Genomic DNA, 2,242 nt, shown 5'->3' on the forward strand with positions numbered 1-2,242 from the left:
CTAGGAGATGCTCATTCCCATGTTTATCAGGCATAACACAGCAGAGCACCTGGGGAATGAGGATTGGGTGGGGATGCAGGCAAGATCTAGAGCCCTGGTTCCCAAGCAGGAGTGGGCCTCTGTTCCTGACAGGGCTTCTTAAAACAGAGAAGGCTACTTCACACCTACAGCGTGAGGTTCAGGTGTCAGGTGAGGTGTGCATGAAAATGCACTTTTCAGCAAGATTCCAGGTAATGCCCAGGTGGGTATTCTTGGGGACACCATTTGAGAACTACTGACATAGAGGAACGTCTTCATTTGTTGCTTTGGCCGTAAAAATGTTAAATGAAACTTGTCAGCAAAGAGACTCAAATGATAAGACAAAATAAATGATTTTCTGAGTTCCCAAGGTTTCAATAAAATACACTGGGGAATCCATGGGAATCCCTATTTGGAAATATATATATATATAACCAGTGATTGAACCTAGAGGCACTTAACCACTGAGTCACATCCCAGGCACTTTTTTATTTTTTATTGTGAGACAGGATGTTACTAAGTTGCTGAGTCTGGCTTTCAACTTGCAGTCCTCCTATCACAGCCTCCCTAGCATCTGGCTGAAGTAAATTTGGGGTTCCTTCTGGGAAAATACACCAGCACTATGGAAAGAAGAAACCAAACAGGAGCTGGAGACTTTGTCCTCCTGGGATTCACAGATGACCCTGACCTGCAGTCCCTCCTCTTTGGCCTGCTTCTGGCCATGTACCTAGTCACTGTGCTGGGGAACCTGTTCATCATCCTGGCTGTCGTCTCAGACTCTCACCTGCACACGCCCATGTACTTCTTCCTCTCCAACCTGTCCCTGGCTGACATTGGCTTCACCTCCACCACCATCCCCAAGGCTCTCAGGAACATCCAGACTCACAGCAAAGAAATCACCTTTGCAGGCTGCGTCTCACAGATATGCTTCTTTTTAGTGTTTGGATGCCAGGACAACTTGCTCCTGACACTGATGGCCTATGACTGCTTTGTGGCCATCTGTCACCCCTTGCACTACATGGCCATCATGAACCCACGGCTCTGTCTGCTCATGGTTCTGGGGTCCTGGTTGGTCAGCATCCTAGGCACTCTCCCAGACACCTTGAGGGTTTTGAGGCTGTCCTTTTGCACCAACATGGAAATCCCCCACTTCTTCTGTGATCTTCCTGAAATCCTGAAGCTCGCCTGCTCTGACACCCTCATCAACAACATAGTGGTGTACACTGTGGCCATCGTCCTAGCTGTCTTCCCTCTCAGTGGCATCCTTCTCTCCTATTCTCAGATTTTCTCCTCCATCCTAAGGATCTCATCAGCTGAAGGGAAGTACAAAGCCTTCTCCACCTGTGGGTCTCACCTCCTGGTGGTCTCCTTGTTCTATGGCACTGGCCTTGGGGTCTACCTCAGTTCTGCTGCTACACCATCCTCTGGGATGAGTCTCATGTCCTCAGTGCTCTACACCATGCTCACCCCCATGCTGAACCCTTTCATCTACAGTCTCAGGAATAGGGAAATCAAGGTGGCCCTGGGGAGAGTCTTCAGCAAGATGATGCCTCTCAGGGCACATCTCACCTGATTCCCAGTGGAGACCAGACACCTCACCCCTTCCATCCAACACTGGCTACCTCTTCTTGGTGTACTTCACGGCAACTCATTCTTTGCATCTTCCTTTGGGCTCATTTCCACCTAGGGATTCTTCATTATGCAACATATTAGATTACCTGTGTACTATCTAACCAGTCATTGTAATTTTGCATGAATACAACTGGGCTTTTTTACTTGCAAATACTTACATTGAGCCATGGGCATTGTATTTTTATTGATACAAAATATTTGCATATGTTGATGGGGCCCTGTGTATAAAGAGTAGTGATCAAATCAAGGTAATCATCATGTCCATCCACTGAAATATTTATCATTTCTTTTACTGGGATATTTGATGCTCCTCTCTTCTGGTTTTCTAAAATTATACAATCAATTTTGTGAAATATTGTTCTCTAATGTGCTGTAGAACTTTAAAAATCATTTTTGTTATGCAACTGGATTTCACGCCCTCTAACTAACCTCCTCTTTACCATGCCTGACTTCCAGGGACCACTGTTACACTCTTGACTTGTGTGATATCAACTTCATCAGCTTCCTCACCTGAGTGAGAACTTGCAGTCCTTGCTTTCTGGTTTTTTGAGTGACATGTATCCTCAGAAGTGAATGGACATGTACCTCTGGT

General features: G+C 46.1%; 1 protein-coding gene across 1 annotated transcript; it reads left to right on the forward strand.

Moving 5' to 3' along the window:
* The first annotated feature begins 640 nt into the window (after nucleotides 1-640).
* On the forward strand, nucleotides 641-1,591 carry LOC107145018 (olfactory receptor 7C2-like). The gene has a single exon (XM_015488861.1). The coding sequence runs from the start codon at nucleotides 641-643 to the stop codon at nucleotides 1,589-1,591; it is 951 nt and encodes a 316-aa protein (XP_015344347.1).
* The last annotated feature ends 651 nt before the right edge of the window (nucleotides 1,592-2,242 follow it).

Source organism: Marmota marmota, unplaced genomic scaffold, assembly GCF_001458135.2.
Source record: "Marmota marmota marmota unplaced genomic scaffold, marMar, whole genome shotgun sequence".
Classification (NCBI taxonomy): domain Eukaryota; kingdom Metazoa; phylum Chordata; class Mammalia; order Rodentia; family Sciuridae; genus Marmota; species Marmota marmota.

What these genes read in the sequence shown, in the direction of transcription:
- LOC107145018 (XM_015488861.1), top strand. Translation starts at nt 641, where the DNA reads ATGGAAAGAAGAAACCAAACAGGAGCTGGAGACTTTGTCCTCCTGGGA.